Source organism: Apis laboriosa, unplaced genomic scaffold, assembly GCF_014066325.1.
Source record: "Apis laboriosa isolate Shangri-la unplaced genomic scaffold, ASM1406632v1 scaffold16_cov148, whole genome shotgun sequence".
Taxonomy (NCBI): Eukaryota; Metazoa; Arthropoda; class Insecta; order Hymenoptera; family Apidae; genus Apis; species Apis laboriosa.
Window position 1 is genome coordinate 3,099,909 of NW_025222129.1, and position 26,177 is coordinate 3,126,085.

At 45.7% G+C, this 26,177-nt stretch overlaps 1 protein-coding gene across 1 annotated transcript; it reads left to right on the forward strand.

The window, feature by feature from the left end:
* Nucleotides 1-2,565: 2,565 nt before the first annotated feature.
* LOC122711046 lies at nt 2,566-26,069 on the forward strand. The gene is made up of 2 exons (XM_043929440.1): nt 2,566-2,697; nt 24,088-26,069. The coding sequence occupies exons 1-2, from the start codon at nt 2,681-2,683 to the stop codon at nt 25,058-25,060; spliced, it is 990 nt and encodes a 329-aa protein (XP_043785375.1). The 5' UTR covers nt 2,566-2,680; the 3' UTR covers nt 25,061-26,069.
* The last annotated feature ends 108 nt before the right edge of the window (nt 26,070-26,177 follow it).

Below are 26,177 nucleotides of genomic sequence, written 5' to 3' on the forward strand. Positions count from 1 at the left end.
AAAAAAAAAAGAGGGGATAGAAACGGGCCCGCTTATTTACGATCGAAAAGAGCGAAGGCACCGGGCTCGATTTCGTGCACGGCGCGAGAAAAGGGAGCAAAACCGCGTCGTCGCCGCGCGATGCATATCTTATGCACGTGCCCATTGGTCCTGACTCGGCTACAAAATTATTTACTGCCGACTGCATCGAGAAATGCTAAATATTTCAAGGGTTCAAAAGGCCTTGCACGAGCCCTCCCTCCTATTCTTACGTAGATTTTTTTTCCCCTTCCCCTCCCTTTTCTTGAGATTTCGCCAGAAACAGAATCGAGTTCGATCGTGATTTCTCAGAAGTTTAGTATTTCTTATTGTTGATTCAGGGGAATAACGTTTTTCACCGTGGAAACAGCTATCGTAACTGTTTTTCCTTTGAGGATAAAGCCGAGTTCGAATGAGTCGAGTCGAGATTTCTTTACGTGTTATTTCGTTGATTTGAAAATATCCTTTGAATTTTCTACGCCTGTTCTATTAGTCAAGTTATTTGACTTGTCACGTCCCTTGAATCGAAGTAATTTGAAACATTTTGCCAGTGCGAATCTGTTACTTTGCTTTACTTGAATGCAATAACAGTTACCGGGTGATTTAACGTTATTTCCAACTTATTTATAATGGTTCTTTAAACCAAGTTGACGTTTATGACATTCCCGTTCAATATTAAGAAAATTATATTTACATTTTTATACCGTCCTTTCACTGTTAAGCTAATTTAACAAAATTCCAGACATATCGAAGTGTTTTTCCAATCGTTATTTTTCTAACGTCATTTTTTTTTTTTTTTTTTTAGGTATCCGTTGCTCGAATTAATCAAATCATCAGAGTTTGAATTTAATGGCATGTTTCGTGGCCTCATTTTTCATATCTTTCCTATCGTTACGTAAAACCGCCTGCGACGACCGCGTGGAAGAATTGGATTTACACATAAAGGGCGTGTTTGCATAAAAGATATCATCGTACGTAACATGCTCGTTATTTCCTGTTATCATGTCGGCGAGTGTCTAATCGCTTTGGCGCCGCCTGCAACCCAACTGGTCCTGAATATACATGGGCGTAAAAATTGCTTAGACAACAGATTAATCGATAAATCTCTTTCCGACTCTTAAAAATGTCAATCTCTCGAAAGACTGGAACGATGGGTCTTTTGATCAAGGATGGAATTCCTTGATCGAACCACTCCTAGTAACGCGATGAAAAAGAAATGATACCTGATACGATTGGATCCCTTTTGAATTCATTCGTCGAAAAAAGTATAAATAGTAAATTCGTTCTTTTTTATCCAACTCGAACTTTAATTAAACTTCCTCCTCGTGTTTTTCATCCCTACGGTATATTCTTACCGTATTTCTACGCTTGATGCATTGTGAATGTTCTTCCATCGACATCTGTTCGAGTAGCTCTTTTTTTATCGTGGGCCATGCGTGAAGAACAGGGAAAAGAAACGAAGTACCGCGTTGTTCTACGTTTATGAAAATGACTTGTGTCAACAGATAGCATTTCGGAGAAGAGTGATTCGTTCCAGCGTACGTTCAAAGGGAAGCGTGTTAGCGCAGACGTGTTATCGTGGTTTTCTGGTAATCCGAGGATACACGAAGATATTTTTGAAACGGAAAATACAGCAGAAATATCGAGACGTGTTCGATGTTAAGACAGGTGTGATACCGAATTCGAGAGATTTCGCATCGACTAATATAGAATCACATCGGAAAACAAGATACGTACTCGTAGACGATATCACTCGCAATAAAGACATCGTTGAATTCTGTGTCGCGCTCATAATTTATGTTTCGAGTGCAACGGCATCCTCGACTCGGTTATGCACAACGACTGTATACATCCTGATACGAACATGCTCTGTGGGAAACGGCTCGGCCTTCCTTTCGTACGTTACAAAGTATATTGCGTATAGTTATATATCGGTTAATACAGATGAGCGTTATAGCTTCCTCGATGTAACGAGTATCAAAGTGCATAAATATGGATTTTTTTTCTTTCTTTCTCTTTCTCTTCGGAGAATACATTTTTTAAACGTCGGAAGATTGCAAGAAAATATTTCACTTTGCCTTTTCGTAATTTAAGAATTATTATTAGATAGATAAAACATAGAATAGGAAAAATTGTGGAAGGTATTTCTTTTAAAGAAAAATGTTTTAATGAATTTTAATGCGAAAAGGATTCTACGATTAAAATAAAAGGAAAATAAATATTTGAGTAGAATTTCTCGAGATTCGGTTCTCGAGAAATCGCAGACGGAATTATTTTACCGGAGGGAAGTGACACTTGCTGCATGTATGTACAAGATAAAATGCACGCGGGAATGCATCTACAAAAGTCAACGAAGACCTGTGTTTACCGATCTTAATTAGGGATAAAACGAAAGGGTTGAAAATGGTAGGGTCGCGAGTTGACAAGAATCGGCTTTTCGAATCCAACTTCGGGCATCTTCGGTGGTCACCGACACTCTTCGTACTACTCTTAACTCGTGCTCCCGCTGCCTCCACTCAGTCGTTGACGCGCGCTCGTTTCGTTTGGTTCGGATATTAATGGTGCTTCAACATTCACAAGAGAACTTCACGGTCCAAATTCAATATAAAGGAGATTGTGCTTGACCTGCATTTCATTCAGAAATAACATCGTCGCGTGCAGCATGTGCACGATCGCGAGGTAAGACCATTTATCTTTAAAAACGCGCAATCTTTCGTTTCGAACGAGAAACATTTTATAATCTTTGTTTCGTTTTTCTTTTTTTTTTCGTAGAATATTTCTTTAACACGTTACTCTTTCGATATCGAATATTTTTCAGTTCAGGTGGTTCATTCCTCGATAAGATGTCGGATTTTCTTTAGACTTGGATGGAATAAAAATGTTCCAGAACAACGTGGAACGTTCTCAGGTTCTATAGGCTATCTGTAAAATATCTAAAGGATTCCCCGTTGCTCGAGGAAACGACAAATCGGACCACTTCCTGTCTCGATCTTTCAAATTTCCTTTGACTCACGGTCGTGGTGGCTCGATAAGATACGTTTCATCATTTTTTTTTCCACGTATTTCAATCGTCGACTGGATATCGCGTGCTCTCTTTCCAAACTCTAAGTCACGAACTCGCCGTGTACGTGACGCGTTGTCAAACAGTTAGTAACTCCAAGTTCATTCATTCGATGGTGTGGTGGGATGTCGAGGGAGGAGGAGTAGTTTTCTCTTGTCGAGCAGGAAATATCGAAAATCCATAATGGCAGGCTAGCGTAATAAATCCGAGAGAGACACTCTCGTTGCGTTTTTTCTCCTCGGTCGATTTAAACACCGTAGTTAATAGTCGATCTTTGCTCTTGTTTGATCATCGAGATATTGATTGCCTCGTCCGGTCGTGTTTGGGACGGCTCTCTTCTCTCCCCTTTTCTCTCCCTTTCCCTTCTCCTCTTTTTTTTTTTCTTTTTCAATTTTATTCGCCAAGAATAGAGAGCAGCAAGTTGGAGAAAACAGTGGCAAATATTTGGGGATAGACTGTTCTCGATTGAATTTGTTGTAGGCCACGGCGAACGGTGCCCGTAGCCTTCTATCCCAGCACGGTCAATATTGACTCTGGCTCGAGCCAAAGCCCATCGTAATAAATTATTGACTTCATGGAAGCGGAGTAGAAGCACGAAGGTCCTGCGGTGATCTGCATTAATCGTTACGTATCCTCCTTTATGGCGATACTATTTGCTGTAAGCCTAGGAAATTACACGCGACCCGTAAATCATTTTTATGGCGGGATTATCGTCATCGCGCAGGACGAGGCCGTCACCAATATATTGACAGCGGCACGAGATTGATCGTGGAGTGTATAAATATTGTGCGCGTATATACGTTTCATATTTCCAAAATTAACTCGTAACGTTATCGTACCATCGATCTTTTCGCGGAAACAAAATTTACGAGAATTTATATCTTCTAATATTATCCTTGCGACTTTTTTAATCTTTCCAATTTTCTATTCACCAACTATTTTTTCCATTCGTCGTAGCGTTCGCGCGTTGAATTCGCGATCGTAAATTCAATTCATGGCGGAATGATTAACGAGACACGGAATATACGTTGAATATCGAAATAGCTCGTCCCTCGTAATTGGCAGCTGAATGAAAATTCCATGCGTTCGATCGAGGCTCGTGGAGAGCGTCGGAAACAGGTCGGTGGAATTTTCATAAGTGTATCGTAATTCAAGGTTCAAGGCTTGGAGGTGTAAGTGCACTGTGCACTTTTCTGTTAGTTGGTCGGCACTCGATACGCGATTCGGAGGGGTCGCCCACGCAGCGAGACACGCACACCGGTGCCTCCTCCGTGTGTCGGCGATTTACGGTAAGGGCACCGTCTGCTTTGTGTGTTAGTCACCGACCGTAGGGGGTGAAAGAGACTGGCAGGAGGGGAAGGAAAAAAAGAAGGAGAGAAAGAAAAGGTGGCACACGCACACACGATCGAACGCGTTAACACGTCTATTGTGGTTGGAATTCTCATTATCTTCGATATACGATCGTGTGCACGCTAACAAATAATTTTCGTACCACGCTAACAATTGGATTAGGTCATCGTGTGCTTGTTTGAAGCGAAGTTGAAGAAGAAGTATTACTTCATCGAAAGAATTACTAAAAATCTTCTTTTTGATCGTGATTCTATTTTTTATTATTATTACCATTATTATTTGACACGATTTATCCAAATAGACTCCTCCCTTCGATGAGGTTGTAATAAATTTTCCACCAATTAATTCTTCTTCGCGATTGTTCCCACTCGATTTTTACCGCAAAGTATGGATTAAATCCATCGTTCGCATTGGATTTTAATGTTTCCTCTTGCACGTATATTTTCCCATTATGCTCGAAGGCATACTAGCATTGTTGTCGTCGTGGATCATCGGAGAGAGAGTAAGTCGTTCTCTCGATTCTCGTCCCACGATCCGCTTTCTCGCGTGACGATTTTCTTAATTACGCTTAAGCAACCTTGTTAGCCAGGTGAATCGATTTCAAGGCTATCATTGCAAGAAGAATAACCGGCGCTTTGGTAATTGATTGGAAAAAGAAGGGAGAGACGGATAATTGCGGTTAAAGGTGGGAATCGTCGACTCGTTAGAGTTGGCGATAAACGAGGTGGTGTTTGTCCACTCCATTTGCAATAACTCGTTCTATACTTGGTCCGTTCGGATCACGGATACGTAGGATGCGAACGTACAATTATCAGAAGTCGATCGTTGATCGAGTGTTCCACGCTATCAAGTAAGATTGTTACCCTTGTTGCGTACGGAACAAAGTAGCCGGTAACGACGAGTAATCTAACCGACGAATTACACGCGTTCTCGTCCGTCTATCGAGCACGATAATCCCTTCGATCAGGCATCCCTAAGAGCGTCCGTTAAGACGTTAAATTCCTCGAATGGGTTAGCGCAGCGAGAAGAGAGAACGTAAGAACGATAAACATACGATGTTAATCATTCATCGATCCTCGTTGGCGCGGTTCTTTTCTTTTTTCTCTCTCTCTCTCTCTTTCTCTTTCTCTCCCTCTCGCGAACGTATTTACCAAAGGTACGGTAAAAGAAAAGGAATAGTTGACGGGTGTAAAAATAACACGATCTTCGAAACGCTTGCTCGTACGTGTTTGCTCGCACCGAGTACAACAACCATTTCCAGGCGGCAAGTCTATTTGTCGAGAGACCCTCGTTCCCCGTTCTCGTATAGGAAAGGAGGATCGAGAGAAGAGAGAGAACGAAGGGTGGCAGAGTTCGATTCGGACACGCGATATATTACGTGCTCGGCACGTATGCTTCGTACATAAGTGGACATAGGCATAAATAGCGACGCGCGATGCGTGTGCACAACTGTATATGTGTGCACGCATATTGCCGGAGAAAGAAAGTATCGGCGGGGACGAAATGAACGAGAGAGGAAGAAAGAAATGAAAGAGAGAGAGAGAGAGAGAGAGAGAGAGAGAGAGAGAGAGGTATCGAGTAACGCGAGCATACACGTTTTAACGATTTCTGATGTTTCTAATTCTTCTATTTCTTCTGACTCACCTTCCTGGTTCAAAGGAGTCGAAAGAGCGAGAAGAGTCCCTCTCGAGGTTGTAAACGGGCTTTAGTGGTCTTACCCTTTGATTCTCGGAACCGTTCTCCCCTTTGCCGATTCTTTTTCTCGGCTAGAGTCAACCGGCGAACGTGCGCAGCTTCTTCTCCTCCTCGAGCTATTAGCATGCAGAGGAGACGCGTCTCTTCGCGTCGGTTCGAAAGAACGCAGGAGGAGGAGGAGAAGGATGATGACGACGATAATGATGATCGGGCTATTGTGGGCATAATCGGTGGATATATCGTATTCAGAGGGGAATGTCGGGATCATTGGAGGATTTATCGCGGTGATTGCGCGGGAGGAATTTCTTCGTTACGGACGTTAAGTATTACTCGAGATCGAGAAAGCGACCCGAACATTGCCACTCGTGTTTCTTTGAGAGAAACTAACGGCCACCTTTAGAACGTCTCCTGACACGGTAATTCCCTCGTTCCCATGAACCCGAGTCGAGCAGTGATTAGTGCCAATTAGGCTAAAGTAAACCGGGTAGTGTATGCTTCGAAACGGCATGATGATACGAGTAAAGCAGCGTTTCGGTACGAAACGAATCGCAAATAACAGGCTGGGGCTGCGATTCCTGCTACCTTGCTACGATAGAAAAACTAGTTCCACGTATTGCGAGAATTGCTTTTCTTTTAAAAGAAATTTAATAAAATATCCTTTTTTCTTCTTTTTTTTTTTTTTTTTACATCCATCGCTGAGAAAGTTGTGACGTAATAGTGCACGTATTGAAAAGTTTAATTTAAATTTTAACTTAGATTTATCTGCATGCAAATAACGTGGAAAGTAGAAAAATCAAATCGAGAAACGGCACACGAACTTGGTAAAGATTTATGGTAATCGGAACTTTTCCTCTCTTCGAATAGGATTAGCGTCGAAATATCCGTCTGCGATAAAATGGTGGATGGAATCGGTCGTTAGACTTTTATTTCACGATTAAATTTTATTTTTCATCGCGAAAACGTGCAACTGTGAAAATATATATACACACACATACATACATACGAGAGTATCGGGAAACGTGAGAAAAAAGATAACAGGAATTCAATACCAAAGCTCGATAGACCGTAAATACACGCATTTTTCTCACGGTTGTGCTCGCCATCGCATATTCGATATTCGTAGTTTATCAAACCAGGCACGATTTTCTTCTTTTCACACACGATTCGATTTTACACGCACACCGACCCGTATGGGCGTGATCGTGCCACGTGATTCGAAAAATCGTAGAGACTTGGATCCAAGGTATGGTTACGGTACACAGCATCCTTGGGCGAATATAGTGACATAATAGGCAAACGTCCAGGCCGATGCACCGTTATGCAGAATGGTGCTGAGGTCAAAGAGCCGGCGCGAATGGGAGGGAAGGAGCGGAGACTGGGATGCGTTCGGAGTGCATCGGATATGCTCGTTCGGCTGGTTCGCTCATGAATATTTGAAGAGCCGAGAGATCACGAGATACCGTGAAGTGCGTTTCAACAAAATTTCGCGCCGCGAAACAAAGCTTCTCGATCGTGAGAGATTCTTCCTAGACCGGATTCCAAAGCTTCCTTACACGCGCTCGAGTTAATTTGGATCAAGGCACGTATCCGCCGTTCCGTATGTGTATCAAAATCTAGCGAAGCAGGCAGGAAACGAGTGAATAAACGGAGCGTAAAAAAAAGCGCACCGCTTTTAACCGAGTAGTGCAACATAGTTGAAAGATTTGATACAATAATAGGCAGGAAAAAATTTGAGCCGAAACCACGGAATGCGCTTTCGATGAATGAATCGTCGTAACGCGTGCTCGTGCGATTAATTTTCTCTCCACGAAAGAGAGAACGTTAATTATTGTATATAACTCGACGTTGTAAAATTGAAATCCCGAGTGTATTTTCACTCGTTGTTGTACGCGTTATGCAATCGCGTACGTGGAATAAGACGGCTCGCCACGTAGTTGTATATCTCTGACCGAAACCCGTTTCGCTAGCGTTTCAATCTTGGCCATTGACACTGACCTAATAAGGGTTAAATGGATTGTTCCTGAATGTCCATTGAGCGCAGCACGCGTCTCCATTGGGGGGTGATAGACCTGTATGCGCGCATTTAAATCGCAGTGCACGTTGCCGTTATCGTGCACGGGGGGCGTTTAATGAATCCCCTCGAGGATATCTTTCAGAACGGTTAACGATTGATCGATAAATTTCTGTCGTCTACACGCACACGCGCGCTCTCTCTAATGAAAGCCACCTCGTATCTCGATACACGACATCCGACTCGATTTGTGACTCGTAGTTTTCGTCTTTTTTTTTTTTTTTTTTTTGAACTTTTTCACTACGTATCCAACTTTTTCACTACGTATGGGAATCGATCTGCGTCCGCGCCGCGTCACACGGATCCTTCGAACGTGCAAATTACGTTCTTATGGAGTTTGCGTGGCGATACTTGCACGGCACACACGCGGTACACGTTTTCATTGGAGATGGAAATTATAAAATTCGAGCCACGTAGTGGTCATCGATCGGTTTCTTCCTTTTCACTTAACCGCTGCACCGCGGTTATTCCTACGCGTAATCCGGTATCCGGCATCCTTTTCATTATTTCGCGGTGAAACATCGTAAATATCTAAAAAGGAATAAACGCGATAGAGTTGGCGCAGTTAACACGCCCAGTTCAGCGAAATAACATGTTGCGAGAATATCGTAAAATTTGACGTATTGTTCGAGGTTAAATTTACATGCAAAAATTATAGCAACACGTACGCTCCGCGTACTTCCTATTAATCGTTCTTGTCCTTGACTCAATCGAGTGGAGGAGAGAGGATGATGACTTTCCTCGGGATTTACGATCATCCTGCGCGTGACTAGGGACAAACATTTACATGGGCTACATCCAATGTGATCCCGTTTTTCCGACATCGGTAAATCACGGTTTCTTTCGTTTTGTTTCCACTTGCGATCATTTTTGGGAGGGAAGCGTGCGTGTATACGTGCTCGTCTCTAGGGGAGAACGAAGGGAGGACGAATAAAGGGAGCGACGCGAGAAGTACTCCTCGAAATAATTGATTGTCCTAGAGGCAATCGCCTCGGATATTTGAGGTTAGTGGAATGAACCGCCCGCTGCGAATCGAATCGTGTCGATCATTTTTCGAGAACTGTGCTACCGTAACGATATCGCAATATCGAAACAAATTACACGGAACGATTAGTCAAGAAATACTCGGTATACTCGGAAGGATATAAAAAAAAAAAAAAAAGGGAAAGAATTGAGATGAAATTTCAGTGATCGAAAGTGAAGCGTTCCTATCGTTCGTAATGGTTGATTTGTTGCGTTAAATTACTTTAACGGTTGTTCCATCGTTAACTCACGTACGTGATTTTAGCTTGTGCACCGTTAATTAATCGACGAGAGTGATTAGTTGACAGGCAATGATCGTGTTAAAAATCATGGGTCGCGCATTCGCGACTGGTTTACCTGGTACACGCGGCGAGGCTAGATTAATCACACGGAGTTATTAAGCGAGATTGACGAGCAGAGATTTAACGGTAATAATTCGATGTGTGGAAATCATGGTTGGCAAAAAAGAGAAAAAAAGAAAGAAAGAAGGAAAGAAAGAAAGAAACGTTGCATTACTCAACGCGAAAATTAACCAGTCCTGGTTTACGCCCTTCCTGTTGTGTCCAGAGTCACGATCGCGTAATAAAAAAGTCACGATCGTTTCCTTGACTTGGGTTAACGTGCTCGATGCATGCCAGCTTCTTCGAGCTTTTCATCACTACGGGTGTTTGCTCGAACGATGTTTAATGATTCCTCCGGTAATTGCGTGGGGCCCGTCTTGAACGATAATATTTGTATAACTGGAATTACGCGAGTCGTTAAAATTTAACGGAAGGCGTCTTGCAAACTATTAAGTCTCTGCATAAATAATTTCTCTCGCCATCTTTAGATACAGTTATTAATATTTGACTTTCGGGATGATACGATACGAGCATTTCTCATCGCTCTTTCCTATCATTTATCATTCCTCCTCCAATAATTAATGGAATCGATGTTTACTCATTTTTGAATATCCAGTAACGTTTGAAAAGGGAGGAGGAGTATGATGAACGATACGAAAGAACCGCCCATCTCATTATCGTTTTATCCTGTCCTATCGTTACATTATATCGAAATAATCGAAATAGCCTGGTTTTCCTCACAACTCTTTCGTTCCATCGATTCGGAAAGCTTTCACGTTGTATCGTGAGAATGTCTTTATCGCGCGAAGATGTAATTCGGAATCCATTACGATCGATTGCACGAAATTAAATGAAATCAAGCGCATTAAGTGTATTACACGTGAATCGTTTTGTAATTCTCGTTAAAAATTCTTGTCGAGGGTACAGCTTTTTCGAAGATTCTTCTTTTTTTTTTTTTTTTTTCTTCGATTATTAGGCGGAATCATTACGTAATGAATCCGATACGTGGCTCGTTACTCCGTGGATGAAAGTACTTAAATCCTCCTCTAATGTTTCGAAAATTTGGCAAAGAGAAAAAAAAGGATCGTTTACGAAGGGGTAGGGGGGAGGGGGGTCGTTTGCGTATACATAGGTTGTACGCTTCCAATTATCGGTGGTAACGCTGTTTTCGGCTCCGGACACTCTTAGTCTCTCTCCACCCCCCCTCCCTTTCGTCCACTTTTTTTCCCTCCCTCTTCCGAATTCCTTCTCCCTCCGTTCGGACGAAACGTGTAATCAAAGTTTACTGTCGAAGATGCGTAATGACAGGGTTAAGGTTAGCGCGGAATTAACGATCTGGGAATGCAGGTTTGGGCCAGCGCACAAATTTCGCGGCCTTGCAATTACGTTTCACGTGCCCTTCCGCCATAAAAGCGAACCGACTGACGTAATTCGCGAGCTTTTACTCTCATCTCTTATTCCGTAATCGCAGCCATCGATCTTTATTTTCGGTCGCTCGTATCCACCGCCGATGCAGATTCTCCACCGTCGAGTCGTGTCGAGCCGAGTCGAGTCGATTACGCCTTCCTCTTGTCATTCTTTTGCTCCTTCACCACCACGTTGCCTCGATTAACATACCGGATCTTGCGCAATCGTGGGACCAGAAAATGCGACGCGATTCCTTTTCCTTTTTTCTTCTTCTTTTCTTTCAAATTACGATGGATCGAATTACGATCGTCACTGCGTCGTCCGCGAAATTCACTGAATAGTTCACCGATATCTACAGGATAATGGCTTTTGTTAATCGTGATTGGTCAGAATGGAGGAGCTGGTTCGGTTGGCCGTGGCGAGGCAACGGCTAGACTCCCGGCCAAAGTCCTTTACCTCCTTTTTCTCGACGTGCTGGTTGAATGGGGCTCGCATTAGGTCCTGCGGCCAGGAAGGCCGAGGAGGGTAGGAAAAAAGAAAGCAAAAGGGGCGATCCTTGAGACAAATGGAGGGAACGGGGATGGAGGGAAGAGAGAAAGAGGGGGGGGGAAAAAAAAAGAGGAAAACAAGCAGCGGATGTTTCGGCCGGTTGCTTTAAAGTTCAGCCCCATCTCTTCTTTCTCTTTCTCCGAGCTGTGGTATTCCTTTCCATTTCTTTTACTTCGAACCGACCACACACACTTCCTCCTCTCTCTCTCTCTCTCTCTCTCTCTCTTCTTCCCCTCCTTTGCCCCTCACTTCTGTCCATTGTTTCCAATACTCCTCGTCGAATCGATTCATCGTCACGAGCCTCGAGATCGAATCGTTCGAGGCATCGATACGAATTCTCTTCCTCCGTCGTCCGCTCGATCGCGTAGGTGTTTCGATGAGTTGGTGGTGCAGGTACACACCTCGATCCTTTTAATCGCGATCCCATACGCTATACACCGGGTGTATACGTTTTGAAAGGAACTCGAGCCGAAGAATGCGTGGTCTCGCGTTCAATAAGCAAGTCTCGTCGCCAGAGTGTCGGCAGGATAGGGATAGAGGGTGTACTCGAGTTCGAGCGGGGAATTGGATTTTCGGGTTTAATCCAGCGGCATCTCCTCGGATCGGTTAACAGGTGCTCCATTATGGGCCGTTTCCAATCCTCGTTCTCGCCTATCCGACCCCGGAGACAATAATTTCCAGTTAAATCTTCCGCTATTATGGAGGGTCAGGTAGCGGCACGTGCTATTCCCGGTGTCGGTAATATATAGGAAGAGAGAAAGGTGTAATTTTCGGAGTTCGATGATAAATTTAGAACGGCCTTCTACCTGTTAACGTCTCACTTCTCCCGGGATATTCGGAATAACTTATCGGTAAGTGGACCATCGTCCTTTCGCGATTTACTTTTTCGTCTGGATTTTATCGATCGAGAAAAACGAAGATTAGATGGGTGGCTGGAAAAATATAAAATTTATCCATGTCGTGAAAAAAAAAAGAATATCGTCTCGATATCGAAACGTGTAAAAAGTATCGTCTATTGGATCGCGTGGAGAGTGCTTTCTTTTTCCTGCAACTTGGTTAACTCTATTTTCGTTTCTTTCTTTCTTTCTTTCGTTTCGCTTCCTTTTCCATTCCCGTCCTTTTCCTTCTTCTTCTTCTTCTTCTTCTTCTTCTTCTCCTCTCGTTCGACACATGGAACGTTCCAGAGACTTTTATAGAGTTTACACGGAGATATTCCAGACGCAACTCGTTTTGCTTCCTGTTTCTCCACGATTTCTCGAAAAGGCTCGTCGGGCTTCGATTAAATCGTCAAACTCGTATACGCATACGAGAAGCGGTCGAGAAGAATTGGCGGCAAATCGAGTTAAGCTCGCGCGCTTAAGCGAGGAAATACGTAATTTAATTTCTAATTACGCAATGATACGATCCGTTGCCCCTCGATGCCCCTCTTGTTAATTAGCTGGCTCGTGGTTTTGTTAAAAATTCTCGGTATTCGATTGGCGCGGCGAGAAAGTGTGCTCGTAAAGGCCGGCTGTCGGACATTGAAATTCCACGCTTTGTGGAACGAAAGTGCATTCCCCCGGCTCTTTCTTCGCTTTCAGCATTCTTATCGGATCGTTGTTCCGTCACTGGGCGAGGAGGGAATCATCGGCGTGTCTGAATAGCGGGCTGTGTTCGGGGAATTCGATCCCAGCGAGAAAACGGAAGCTTCTTCTCGAGGCGAGGACGAAAAAATAGAAGTGACGCGAGAACGAGATTCCTGGGATCGTTGCCGCTTCCTCGTTTTATCGGGGCCTAGCCGCCAGCATCGGATTCCGTTAACGGTGTCGCCGGTTCTCGATGCGCTTGCCGATTATCCATATGGAAAAATCTCCAAGCGACTATATTTCTTTCGCGATTTCTTCTTCAATTTTATTCCACGCGAAATTTTGTTGACAACATCGTCGTTCGAACAATTGACAATCTGATCTGGAAGAAAAAAAATATTGTAAAATATTGAAAACAATTTCGACAACACTCGATTTATTAATTCGATCGTGTAAAAGAGGATGTAACGACGTTAAATTCCTCTCGCGACCGATGAAAGAAACGCGTTCACGCTCGGTGCGCGAAGGAATCCAGTGGCTCAGGTGCGAAACGAGAATTTTGAGAACCACTGTTACCCCGTTACTCGTACAAGAAGACACTTCCTTAGTAGTCTCGGAGCCGAAGTGGAGCCAATTACAAGAGTTGCGCCAAGAGTCTTGTTCCCTCGGAGTCGATCGTCCGGCGAACGAGCTTGCCTCGCCAATTGCTCTCGCCAACGCTTTGACAAATTCTCTCCACGCGGAATTATCTCGTTCGCGATATCGAGGAAGAACGGTGGAATCGACAATCGATCCTCTCGATTGTTTCGTAATTAATCGATCGATGCCATTACGAGCGTCTCTCTCCACTTGTCCATTTCGTTAATTACGATTATTTAATTATCGTCGTGGAAACTTTCTGGTTTATCGTACGGGCGCGTTAATCCAATTAACTAATTAGGGAATCGTAGGGGTTTACGATCGCTTAACCGCGCCAATTAACGTGCTTACCGTGGTGTAGAAGCGAAGGATGAATAATACCGAATGAAAAGAACGGTCTGGTATCTGGTATCTCGCCAAGTAACAGGTTCCTTGGAACGTTGAGAATGTGCAGGATGTTACACGGTGGATGAATGCGTCAGATACACAGGCGAAAGATACTCGAGGCTATTATAGAGCGAAAGGGAGGAAGGGCTACGTGACCAAAACAATGGACCCCATAGACCGGGCCCTTCTCGTAAGACACAATCGTATTGTTCGACGTTCACCGTGTATCCCCTTATTTTACATCCTATATTCCTCCTTTCTTTCACACTTTCTCAATAGTTTTTTTTCTTCTTTCTTCCCTTCCTTCCTTCCTTCCTTCCTTCTCTCCTTCTTTCTTCTCACCAGACTCTTTTCTTCCAATATCGCGCACCTTCCTCGACTCCGCTTTCCCCCTTTTTCCTTATTCCGTTTTCTCGTATTCGTGCCCGTGTTCCCCGTCCAATATCGCCTTTATAGAAGCGATATCGGCTACGTAAGTACATACGTATTTTCCATCGGTCGGCAACTCGCGCCCTTTGAAGTCTCGGAAGCCGTAGATTCGCGTCCAAGTTTCCCGATACGAGACGACGTCTCTCCACCTTTTGCGCTCTATTGTGCCTGTTTGGGGTGCGCCAGCTTCGGCTAAATTACCTTTAGGGGTTTCTCTTCGAGGAACTCGTGTTTCTTAATGGTAGCTTAATTTCGGCCTGTTTGGGGTGCGCTTTTTTTTTTTCGTAGAATCGGAGGGTAGATCGCGTTGTATATTATATTTCAAGTATCGAGAGGGGAGGCCACTCGCCACTTGATGAATCCGCGCTTCCCTTCCGAAAATATCGAATCGGATGATTCGATAATAATTCTTATGCGAAATTTTAACGAGATTATATCTTATTCGTATTCGTGGCCTACGAACGGAAACGGAAGGGAGGGGAATCGTTGTAAAAGTCGAGCATACGCGGTAATAAAATCATACGCGTCCCTCTGAAACGTTCAAAGCCAGAGTCTCCGTATGTGAAGCGACAGTAATTGATGTCAGTGAAACCCCTCGGTATATACGTGTATATATGTATATATATATACTCGGTGTCCTCGAGAAGCGTACGACGCGGGTGGTGCGGAATCTAATGGCGAGATATACGTTTATGGCTGGTGAATTTACGATCGATGTAAATACGGAGGGAGTCCCTCTCGAGCTCCTTCTTCCGCGGGATCGTTGTTTGCAATTCGCCGCACGTCACTTTCGCGGCAGACAGGGCTAAAAGGCTTCTTTATCGCTCGAGATTCCACGTGGATAACGTTATGTCGATATTATCGTTCCTGATCATCGCGCTATATATATATATATTTCCTCGGGCCGGTAATCGAATTATCGAGGAATTCTCGAGGCCACGATCGACCACGACGATTTCTCGTCGAGAAATTTCGAAGGAAATTTTTTCCTTGTTTCGAAAAGAAAGAAGAAGAAAAAAATACACGGATAAAACCGTAATTTTATTATTGTTTCTCCTGCGCACGAGGCTTCGAGAGAAAATCCTGCAAATCGAGATATAAATTTTTAAAGAAGGCTTTATCTCCTCCCTCGAGATTCGAATTGGCAAGGTTTTCGACCGTATTTTATACGTTCTCTCGAGTTCCTTTTCCCGAACAATTTTTCGCTTGGTTAAATTGGACGCGTGTTGGCGAAGGTAGTGTTGATCGCGTTATCCGGCATTTTCCCGTGTAACGAAATACACATATTCCGGGATTCGTGGCACGTAGTTGGAAAGCACAATCCGTGACCGCCGGATGCTTTCAGACGGTTTTCCGCGTAACGAACAATTTTACATCGTCGAACGACGAGTCTGCCCGTGCTTGAATCGCGTGCTCAACCTCGATAGTAAATCCTTGTCGCATTCGATGAAGCAAAAGTCGTGAACACCGGCTCGTATTTCCAGTAATTACACCCTAGGAAATTTATTTTCCGCCGCGAACCAAATGGCCGAGCTAATCAACCTCTCCTCCTTTAACCGTTACGCATCACGAATTTCACAGTTCGTCGAATAGTTCGTCGCGAGAAATTCGATTAAACCTTTCGATTTATCGTCGAAAGCTCCGCATAAATTTATCATCTCTTCTTATCACCTTCAATCTTCTCGAATTGCGTCTTGATAAACATCTGATCGCATTAATAGCCGCAAGAAGGCGACAATGCCTTCCTGATTCCTCAACAAACACCGCTCTCGAGAACGGATTAGATTGTCCTTACGGAGAGACACGATCGACTTTTCACGGTGTCTCTTCCTATTCCATCTCCATCTCCATTTTCTTTCCCCCCTGGTCTTTCCGTGATTTCTTGGCAATGCGTGGCGATCTAATGGGCCGTAAGAAGGAGGGTTCGCGCTATATAAGGCGATGTCTGAGTTACGTAGAATCGATGATGCTCTCCCACGGAGAGTGCGTGTTCCTCCTTCCTTCCTTCCTTCCTTTCTTTTTTTTTTCCCCTCATTTTTTCTCTCAATTTTTTTCCTTCTATTCCTCCCCCTCCCTTCCCTCCCATCTCTCGACCCATTAATCAACGCTGGCGTAAAATTACTCTTCATTTCTGATCGCGACCTTGGTAATGGTGGCGAACCACCGATCGATCAGGGGGAGAAGATCGTCACCCGATCAGGGGATCGATCGTAACGAGCCGCGTCGAGAATGAAAGCCCTTAATGGGTTTCCCGAGCACGAACATGCCTTTTTTCAACGCTAATCACCGCCGGATACCTTTCTTGGCTACCGATCACCATCCTCCTTTCGCGATACACGGAAGCCAGTTCGAACCAACGTCTCTCCTTTTGCGCGACATTGTCCCGCGATAGATCTCGCGGAGGGAAGGGGAGGCACCGCGATCGTTTAAATCGAAATTTATGTACGTACGGTAACCTATCCGTTCGATCCTCGTCTTTCCATCGTCGAACCCGGTATTCGTACGATTCCAATTATACCGAGTATCTTCTGTTCGTCAATCGTCACGGATACTCTTGCCGATCACCACGCTCGTTAATGTATTTCCTCGTGGATAAACATCGTACCGGAGATCCATCTGGCATCTCCAACGAAATACGTGGAAATTCTCGCTAGGACGATCAAACCGGTAGCTGACCGGTTTGCCGCTTAAAACCGCTTGGAGTCTCTCTCTCTCTCTCTCTCTCTCTCTCTCTCTCTTTCTCTCTGCGAGAGGAATCTTATCCTCGATTACGTTTGGCAGGTGACAAGAAGGTACGGTGAACTCGAGGCATACTTGGATCACGATCATACGATTGTTGCCTCGAATGGGTCGAACGATATAAGGATTATTATATTATTTTGGAGTTGTTGGCGTTTCCAACCACGTAGATATCGTAGAATCGATGGAAGAGCGAAGAAAGCGGGTGATTTATTTAACCGATGGCAGAGATCTCGCGTGGGTCGAAACTATCGCGAGGAATTATATCGCCACGTTCTCCTCTCCCCCGTGACAGGGATCTAATTGAAAAGTGACGAAACGACGGGCCAAGAATTTGCATGATAATTCCTTTCCTCTCTCTCTCTCTGTTTCTCCTCTCTGATTTATGCGCGCCGTTTAAGCGAAGAATGCTCGGCTGCGTTTCCAGAACCGGAAAATAACGCGCCTAGGGTAGATTCTAGCCGGTGATTTCGATGCTTCCAAAGCGGCGGAACGATCGTTGGAACTTGCGAAGAATCCCTTTATGCGTCCTCACCGTGAATCTCTGGAACACGCTTCGACCCACGGACAGGAAGAAAAATCCGAAAGTTTAGCTTTGATTTATCGGCCGACTGGTGGCGCGATATTAAAATTTTATTCGTTGGCTGGAGGCTATCTCGAGACGAGGAATAAATTTCTCGAAAATGATAAATGTTTTCCCTTATTGTTGCGAGAAATATTGTCTCGCGTAATTGCGATTGATGAGAATTATACGTAATAATCTTTGTTATTAATGGAAAGAAGACACGTTTCGGGAAAGAATGTTTCTTTTCTTTTCTTTTCTCGAGTGCGTTCATCCGCTCTAAGATTACGATCTTTTGCGGCAACATCTCGATGCTTCTTTTCTCGTTCCCTCGTTTAACGCGCATACGCGTTATTTTTCCTGATAATCCTCTCTACGACCACGGTCAATTCCGACCATCTTTCGACGCGCGAAAATGGCGCGATCCGTGCGCGCGAGGACTCGCGGATCGAATTTAGAAAAGCTTGCCCCGCGATAGGAAGGAAGAGGTTAATCGCGATAAAGTTGACCCGACACGGACCAGACGAATTCGGTGCATTGAGATTTATGGCCGTCCCCCTGTTTCCCTAGCCACGAACGCGACGCGATATGCTCGTATACGTACGACTGCGTGCACGCCTCTCTCGATACCTCTCCTAGCCGGAGAAGCGGAAACCAATAAATTATTTCAGTCACGTCGAATCGAAGCTGAAATTCCACAGGCGTGCATTTACCGATCACTGTCATTTCCCTGTGGCTGACCGCTCGTACTTGGACATCTATCAAACCGCGATCGCAATTAATTTTTTACCGCTTGCCCCGTGATTACGCCTCGCCTCTAGTAATACGTTGGACGCGATTGCGCACGGACGCCGACCGTTTCTAATAGATACACACGCGTACCTCCATACACTTTGTATCAAATCGAACCTTTTTCCGCTCGTGTTCCACGACTTCTTTCGATCCATCGTGACGATTCATCTTCATCCATTCCACGATTCCTTTTTTCCCCTCCTTCCCGACCGTTCTTCCTTTATTATTCTTTATTACCAATCTCGACCCGTTGTTTACCTGTGTAGCGCAATAAATTCTATTCGGATACCAATATAAAATAGACGATCCACCCGATTTTTACGAGATCTTAACTGGTTTTCGCATGGGAACGAATCGGTTTCTTATTTAATCACGAGCTCCTCGCGATTACCGTGCTGCGCCCTCTCGTTACGTACTCGTTCGTTAAGCCGAGATCTAATACCGTTATCGAAATTGCACCGGCATCCGCGATATTCGATTATGCGGAATCCCTGCCGATAACTCGTAACGCGCACCTTGCTCCGCCAAGCACGCTTCGAGTCATCCTAATCCGGGTTCTCGGGGGATTTTATCGCACCCTGCTCCACGTCCACTGGATTTTCATGCGCGAAAGCCTCCTTCGACGCGTCCAACCACGTGTGGCGTTCGCACCAAGTCCATGACAAGGGTGCTGCTGCTGCCGCTCTTCGTGGCCGAGTCTTCTCGCTAGTCCTCTATGCCCAGCCTCCGCACCGCCAAGGTGAACAAACTCTCTCGTCCTCTTTCTCTCTTCCTCGCTTCCGATCGTGGCGCGGATTAATGCTCGCTCTCCAGACCACCGAATCATTCCTCGACACGGGATTAATACGGGATTAATACGGGATTAATACGGGATTAATACGGTCGCGGCATTCTCGAGGCGAGAAAAGCGAGTTGGCGCGAGAAGCGGCGAGTTCGTCGTCGATCGGGACGCTATCGCCGGGGGACTATCGTCGCGGTTTATAGCCTGTTTCACGCTTCGTCACGGAATCCTTCTCGGATTAAACTCGTAGTTAAGGATCCCTCTCGCAATTATGCGAATGGACGAACGCATTAATTTCACGGCTTGACAAGAGTACACATCGAGAAATCTACGCGTCGTCCCCGTCGCGTCTCGAATCGGCGGGGAGCCTCGAGATCCGAGGAAAGGAAGATCCTTTTCGAGAACTTTCAGGTATCCGTGGAACGAGAAACGGTTCGAGCTGTGGAATCTCTCTCTCTCTCTCTCTCTCTCTCTCTCTGGTCCGGTAAACGCTCGTAGGAATTCGAAATATTCCGATCGAAGCGAAAAGTCTCGTTTTCGAATCGTTGTCGTGCAGCGTTGCTCCCTCCTCCGTGGATCGATCCATCGCGTGGCGGATCGAGATCGGGATCGGGATTAAACTCGGTTCAGCGACAGATCGACGAACGACCCTCGCCCTCGTCTCCTCGTTTCGCGCGCCTGTTGCAAAAAAGTGTCGCGATGAGAACGAGCGGAGAGGAGGTTCCAGCCATCCCGACGAGCAACATCTTCTTGGCTATATATTTCCACGTCGATGTCGGAACCGAGAATGACTCCCGTCGTGGTTACATTAAATCAACTCGAACGAGTACGGAGTCGAGAGGAGGAGATGGCGGGACGCGAGTCATGGGTGGCGAGTTGGATTTTCTCGCAGTCGAATGTTAACTCGACCAAGACAGAAATTACAGGCTTGGAGGGCCATTACAACCCCGCGGCAACCACCAACGTCTCGTCGAACCTGACTACCCGTTTCCTCTTCCCCTCTCCCCTCTCCCTTCCTGGCCTCGCGGTGAAACGGATCGTCCAACTGCCGTGTTATTCTCTCGTTTAAGCTTTCACGTGATCGTAACCAATTTGTCGGGGAAAACTGGCGAGAGGGAAAGAGAGAGAGATCTGCCTCGAGAGAGTTACTTACTTAGCGCACTCGTGGACGCTTTATTGAATCAATCGGCCAGCCCAGATGAAGTCGCGTTGAATTTTACGTTGGGGGAAAAAAGCGGCGAACGATTGGAACCGGCTCGAACGCCGATAACTCGGACAGGCGGATAGCCGATGAAACGAGCCGATAGACTCGGTAATTACTTGGCAAATTACAAGAGCGCCTAACAAGTACATCGAAAGAGAGAGTGCACTCGGTCGGGTGCCGAGCTAATGACTCGAGCTTTCATCCTCTCTGATGGAAACGTTACGGTTCGCCGGAACGAAAGCGTCGTGTGGATCGCTCGCTTCATTTAATTAATAGAAACCTGAAAATCGGAATCTCGTTTCACGATTTCGCGCGTTTCGCGAAATTTATGCCGATTCGCCGTTACGTTTACGCTTCGTTCCACACACACACACACACGTATATATATATACAAAACAGAACGGTTATATTTTCCATTATCGCACCGTCTACTATCGTACTTTTAACCCGTATCTTCCTATAAATATGATACTTACGTAGCCCGCGCGCATAATTTCCTTCCAGGTCTTTCGGTGCGCGAACATTATTCGCAAGCAATATCTGTCCATGGAGTCTCGAGAAGCGTTATTCGATATTCCATTCGTGGTGTATCGGGTCGGGTGGAAGAGAATCCAAAGCGAATCACCCGCAAACGTTGATCCCGCTGATGATCATGGAGATTAATCTCGGTTCACCGCAACACGCCAGCGTAGCTGCTCCTTTTCATTTTTCATTCCATCGGTGCAACGACGTGCCCCGTGTGTGTGTGTGTGTGTGTGTGTCTCTCTTTCCGTCTCTCCCGCTCCTTCCTCCTCGCGCCCCTCGCATTTTCGTCGCTCTTTCTCACGCGTCCACCGCCTCGTATGCACGCGCACGTGCTTCGCCGATCGCTGTTCTCTCTCTCTCTCTCTCTCGCGCGCGCTCTGCCTTCTTCTCCATTTCCAACCTTTGTTCGTCCTTCTCTTTTCTCCTCTCCCCCCTTCTCGGTTCTTTTTCATCTTCGCCTCGCCTCGCCTCGCCCGCTCGGGTCGCGCCAACCGCTTCTCTCTACCACGCTCGCTCTTCCGCGTTCTTCTAACCTGCCAATCGTGCGCTTTCGACGAATACGTCGAACGGTAATGGACTACCGATCGGCGCACGGTCGACGCTCGGTCGTCTTCCTGACGCTAAGCGGAATCGTAATCGCGGAGTCGAGCCTTTCTTGCCAGACAGTGTCGAGTTGAAACTCGCGGAGTAACGACCATCGGCCGTTTCAACTTCGGTCGGGCTTATCGTCGCTCGGTTAACCGGGGGATGTTCCATGTCTTTTTACGGCGGGAACGATTCGCGCAGCATTGTTATTCCACCATCGTTACCGTCCGATCCATTAATGCGATTCCACTATTAACCTTTAACGGACGAGCGTCACCTCGAACGTGACTGCGACTTCTCTCCTTCTCTCGACGAGTAAGAACAACGTTTCAACTTACTGGGCCGCGATACGGCATGTCTCGAACGCTGCGTCGTCCACTACGCGATTCACAATCGCACTCTCACGAATATAAATTCTTCGAATCATCGCATAGTCACAAGCGCAAACTCGCATCGACGCGTGCTCCAATTGCTCGAATCCGTTTGCTGAATTTTCCGCTCGTCACTGGACCCCCTGTCTCTCTTCCTCTCTCTCTCTCTCGCTCTCTAGCGCGAGCGAGTATAGCTCAAGCGACGAGAAGGGATTTTTTTCGAACAATGAGTTTCATTGAGGAAACGGCCCGTCCGTTCCTCCAACCGGCCGCGTGTTTTTATTGCGTCGAAGATCGAGCCAGATAAAGCTAATAACGCGACGAGTGGCTCGAGATTCGAGCGAATCGTGTGAATGGAGCTTTGTCTAGGAGGGAGATTTGCGTATCGCCCGAGACGGATATTCGTGTCCTATAATGAAAATTAACGAGACTCCGTTTCCCGAGCTTCCCTCAAAATCGATACGTTATCTATAAGCAGAAACGATATATCGTCGAGCGAGTTATTTCTTATCTCTCGTCCACGCTACGTTCACCGTCTCTCGCGTCTCGGATGTTTTCCTCGTTTGCAGTTTCGTTGAGAAAGACATTGGAATCGAGGAAATAATTTCGCAACGAGGGAAACGAATGGCAAGTTAATTCCACGAGTATCGCGTGACTGACGTTCCTCTCCGACTTTCTTTTCGGGCCTGGCAAGAAAGAAAAGAGGAGGAATATTTAATTACCCGGCTTACCTTACGTCTCTTCTGTCAACTTCGTTTTCCGCTCGAGCGGAAACCCGTTGTTTTCAATCCCTTTATTATCGATCGTTTCGAGATACGGCTGGCAAACGATCGTTTGCCGATTCGTCGAGGAGACGTCAAAATTTATTGAATAATGCGCGAACGGCTTAGTGGACACTCGCTTCGAATAATAAGAGAAAAATTATAGCCGAGTCTCTCGTAATCTCCACGTAACGGCGTTAGTTGGATTTACGAGCCGTTTTTCTCTCCGCGGCCAATCATTATTATTTACGATTATTTTCGTCGAAATTGGAAATTAACCGACGATCGAGAGACGCGAATAGATACGAATGGAAGACACGTTTCTCTTTCACGCCGCGCGGATACGCTGCGTTGGCTTAGAAAAGAGAAGAGGGAAAACGAAGAATGGCGGAAAATTAGCGAGACTTATCACGCGTGAAAGGAGTAATTAAGAAAAGCTGATTAAACGCGACGAACAGCCGAGCCACGATACCGATCCCTTTAAGAGGAATCCGCGTAACAGGTATCGCCGAGATCCACCGCTTCGAAACGTCCGCATTCGCGTTTTTCTCGGCTCGTTTCGCCGCTCGTAAAATTTCAGAGTCGTCGCATTTACGATCGATGAAAATTTTCTTTTGCCCCGTTTTTGCTCGAACGACGCGACTGATATTTACGATCTGCCAACACGATGGCTTTCTGTCTCTTTCCATTCCTCCGAACAGGAAACGTTCCTACCTACCGCTATAGACGAGGTCATGGCCGTCTTGGCTTTTTCTCTTCTCTTTCTTTCTTTTTTTTTTTTTTACACTCGCGCCACTTGCCATCCAGTGATGGATTGTCTTCTAAAGTGACAGGGATCCGAGATCCCGTCGTCTTTGATATTCACTTTGCGCGCGCTGGACGGTTCGGTAGCGGAATCGATGGTATACATATGGATATACGGCTGTGTCTTTTTCACGAGGCGTTCAAAGTTTTATCGTCGTTTGGTTGAAAGCGTCGCGCGTGAATATATTGATATTAGAGCAAGAACCGCGACGTGTATTTTCCCTTCGCTCGGATGGATGTGGACGTTCTACGTGAAAATCGTTCGGATCGATCGTTTCGTGGCAACGTTTAAAAAAAGAATTCGATGAGAAGTGAAAGGGAAATGGTTTTTCGTTGCAAAGCGAGTTCAAAAATATGGAGTAACGATTCTCTTGGAATAGAAAGCGTTCGGTAAACCAACCTTTTTCTTTTTCTTTTCTCTGTTTCAGATTACTCGGCTGCACGCTGGTGTTCCTGTCGTGCGCCGCCGTGTTCGTAATCGCATCCGAACAAACGATAACTAACTTCGAGACGGTCCACACGAGCAATGCCGCGATCCTGAATCGGCTCGGCCTCGCGCCGCTTCAGATTCCCGATGGACACCACAAGAAACGGCTGGCGGGTCCCGAACCGCCTGGACTAAACTCCCAGACGAGAATTCATCAGCCGTACAGCCGTCGACACGGTCATCGAGACAGCCACGTCTACATAGTGAAGCTTCCGGCCAGCCCGCCGTACTACACCATCACCAAGCCGCACAAGAACGTGAAAGACGAGAAGGTAACTAAGACCGGGCCGAATTTCCCCGTAGGATTTCAAGGGAATGGAAAACCGGCCAAGATCTATCATTGGAATCTCCCCGTCGTGAAGAAGATCAGCGAGAAGAAGAGGCTCCACGCTCAGATGAAGATGGAGCAAGCGAAGAAGAAGTTGGACGTCTCGAAGAAGTATCAAGGCTCGTCGAACATCGAGGACGGTGCTCGTCAACAACAAGGTAATCAGGATAATCTCTCTCTCCAGGAGAAGAAGAAATATTTCGGTGACAACGGGAAGATTCGCCAGAGCGGCGGCAGTCCCTCGAAGCACGTGAGGAACAACGACAAGAGGCTGAGCTATCCCGAGCACGAGGACAAAAAGTCGACGAAGAAGGGTAACAACATTGGGACGAGCAACAAGACGTACAGGCTGGACGATTCGGGCGTGCACAGGATCCACTTGACGAACGAGCTCCACGGGGCGAGGAACACCGCCAAGGTGAAGAAACACCGGAAGAAGGCTGCCATGTCGTACTACGCACCGATCACGGGCAAATCCGGATCGACGAGCATCCACAAGAATTTCCCCGGAAACGGGAAGCCGAAGGCGTTCTACGTGATGGAGAAAAGTCGCAAACCCGTCTACTATCACCCCTTATTACCGTAATCCGCGACTCGTCGAGAATATCCGCGTAATCGCGTCACGTGTTGGCGGCCCGTTGTCAGCTTGTTAACTTAAAATAGTCGCGACACGTCGACGACAAGCCGAGGATCAGATGTTTGAGAAGGACGTGGGCGAAAGAATGAGAAAGAATGCGCGCGTGTGAGGGGGAGAGACAGAGAGAGAATGAGAGAGCGAAAGAGAGAGAATTGTCGGATCGGAGTCGTCCTTCGCGCTCGAAGCCACGCGTATCCTGCAAAAACCGTTCCACTTCTGTTACAGTTGTTAGAGATATTTAGATTTAGGTTCACTCCGAGACTTTCCTTCCTCTCGGAGGGAAGGAGAGGCGGACTTAAATTTAGGAATAGTTTAAGGAGAATTTTGCAAACGCCTGCGACTGAGTTCGACGATAATGGTATATACGCTCAGAGATAATTAAGTCAGGGAAGGGAGGCGATCGTTGGCGCTTTTCTTCTTCCTCCGGTTTTTCTCGGCCGGTGCACCAACGACCGCTTCCCGCTTGCTACGTTCAACTTGTATAATATATTTTTATAAGTTTAACAGATTAACTTTTTCTATCGTACGTCGATGTGTGCCGTTTTTTACAAAAGATTATATACACCGTCACGCGCGATTGTTTTATGGAAGATGCCGATCATGCGAGGAGGAAACCGGGGAAGGAGAGAGAAAACGATCGAGGATACGATGCGTAGCAAAGCAGCGATAATAAATCTCCATGGAGCAATCGATCTAGAGCGAATTTCTACGAAAGACTGGACAATATTACTGCATATTACTTACTCGTCTCTAAGGGATGCACATGCCTTTTCTATTTGTATATCCGTGCAAGGATCTTTTACTGGTTCTTCTTTTTCTAATATAATGAATTGCAGAAGCGCGAGAGCAGCAGACATTTTTTATATTCTTATATTCGTATGTTATAGGAAGAAGCTCAATTGTATCGAAACCATGGCATTCAGTGTAGCGTAATAAAAGTATTTATAGTACTTTGTAACAACTTGGCTGTTGTGTACCCGTTGAGAAGAGAGAGAGAGAGAGAGAGAGAGAGAGAGAGAGTGAAAAAGAAAAAAATGAAGATTGGTGGAGGATAGCATTGTTCGTT